The sequence below is a fragment of the Arachis ipaensis genome, chromosome B2, assembly GCF_059453495.1.
Source record: "Arachis ipaensis isolate K30076 ecotype BB chromosome B2, ASM5945349v1, whole genome shotgun sequence".
Classification (NCBI taxonomy): domain Eukaryota; kingdom Viridiplantae; phylum Streptophyta; class Magnoliopsida; order Fabales; family Fabaceae; genus Arachis; species Arachis ipaensis.
The window spans coordinates 30,029,068-30,030,790 of NC_142437.1; the positions used below are offsets into that span (position 1 = coordinate 30,029,068).

At 49.2% G+C, this 1,723-nt stretch overlaps 1 protein-coding gene across 1 annotated transcript; it reads right to left on the reverse strand.

Annotated features, from left to right (window-relative positions):
• Positions 1-649: 649 nt before the first annotated feature.
• On the reverse strand, positions 650-1,465 carry LOC107627101 (uncharacterized). Its single transcript, XM_016329965.1, has one exon. It carries the CDS (start codon positions 1,463-1,465, stop codon positions 650-652), a length of 816 nt encoding a protein of 271 aa, XP_016185451.1.
• Between the last annotated feature and the right edge of the window lie 258 nt (positions 1,466-1,723).

Here is a 1,723-nt window from a genome sequence, read left to right on the forward strand (position 1 = left end):
GATTACATGCTACATAAAAAAAAAGACCAACACATGACAACTGCGGTAAACATACGACACTAGTGAGACCTATACGTCACCCGTGGGCTGATTAGGACATCCTCTTCTAGTATGACCGTACTGCCTACACAGGCCACACCACTTCTCATGCCGCTCGGTCTCATCCATGTCGTTACGGAATCTGGTGGATACGGGCCTTCTAGATGCTTTCTGACGCATTGCTGGGTTAGGACTCAGCCTAGTCCCATGCCACGCTGCCCACATCGACTCATATGGGATAGGGAAAAACTCCATCTCGTACACCTTGAAAACAACTTCTTATCAGTACACAGGATGCATATACGGGGCCCATTCAATGCTAGCAGCGGCAGACCAAGCTAGTGCGTGACGACAAGGATAGTGGAGAGACTGGAATAACCTGCAGTCACACGTGCCATCTGATAGTCGAACACGGAAGGAACCGCCCCCCCATCTCTCAAAAGGCTCAAGCTCCTCAACAACAAACACCGATGCCCGCCTGTCACAGTGGGTGACACGCATCTTCGGTATCCCTTCTCTGTTCTTCTCAATGACGGCCAATAGTCTCTGTGCGGCATCCAGCAGCGAGCTGTGACTGCGCCTTTCTACCCTTCGTGACGAATAAATTCTGTTATCTCTCGTACGTGATGTGCACAATGACAGATATTGGCAAGTACCGGGTGCCCTTCAACATTGCATTGATGCACTCGGATAGATTTGTCGTCATGTGGCCAAACCGACGCCCGCCGTCGCAATGTTGTAGCCAAATATCGTTCCTGAAACAACTAGCCCAGTTAACCATGGTAGGCGAGACTCCTCTCAACGCATCCATGTACCACTCATAATCGGCCTTGCTTGGACTATAAGTAGCATTAATGAGGTACTTCTTGCCTTCGGCTGACTTGAACCGTGTCATGAAGTTCGCAGCCATGTGTCCTATGCAGTAAGCATGGTAGGCTCTAGGCGGAGTCCAACCGCTGTCTTCGGCGCTAAGCACTACCTTGATAGCCTGAGATCTGTCGGATATAACCAGCAGGCCATCCTGTAGTGTGACGTGGCGTCTCGGATTAGTTAGGAAGAACAACCATGACTCGGTGCTCTCGGACTCCACAATGGCAAAGGCAATAGGCAGGATGTTGCTATTCCCATCTTGCGCCACTGCAATAAGCAACACACCACCATACATGCCATACAGATGAGTACCATCTATAGAGACAAAGGGCTTGCAATGCTTGAAGGCTTCTACACATGACGGGAAAGACCAAAATACCTTGTCGAACATACTGCAGTCACGTACAAGGAGGTGCCCATCGTAGAATGGTTTGACACGGACGTCACAAAGGGTACCAGGAAAATAGCTCTGCAGTGCTTGAAACAACTTGGAAACCTTATTGTATGACTCCTCCCAATCTCCATAGATTTGTGCAATTGCCTTCTGCTTGGCCATCCACACCTTTCTATAGGAGGGTTTGAAGTGATAGCTCGCTTGGACCGCACCTTGCAAAACCGGAATGCTGACAGAGGGGTTGGATTGAATCAATGGCAAGATGACCCGTCATATGAGATTGCTGTCTAGCTGACAATGGTCTTGAGACATGGTGGGTGCTAGACAACTATGCACTCCACCAACCCTCCGAACCTCCCTGAACACAACAACACAAGACTCCTTTAGGCACTTTGTACACCTACTAAGTATATCATAATG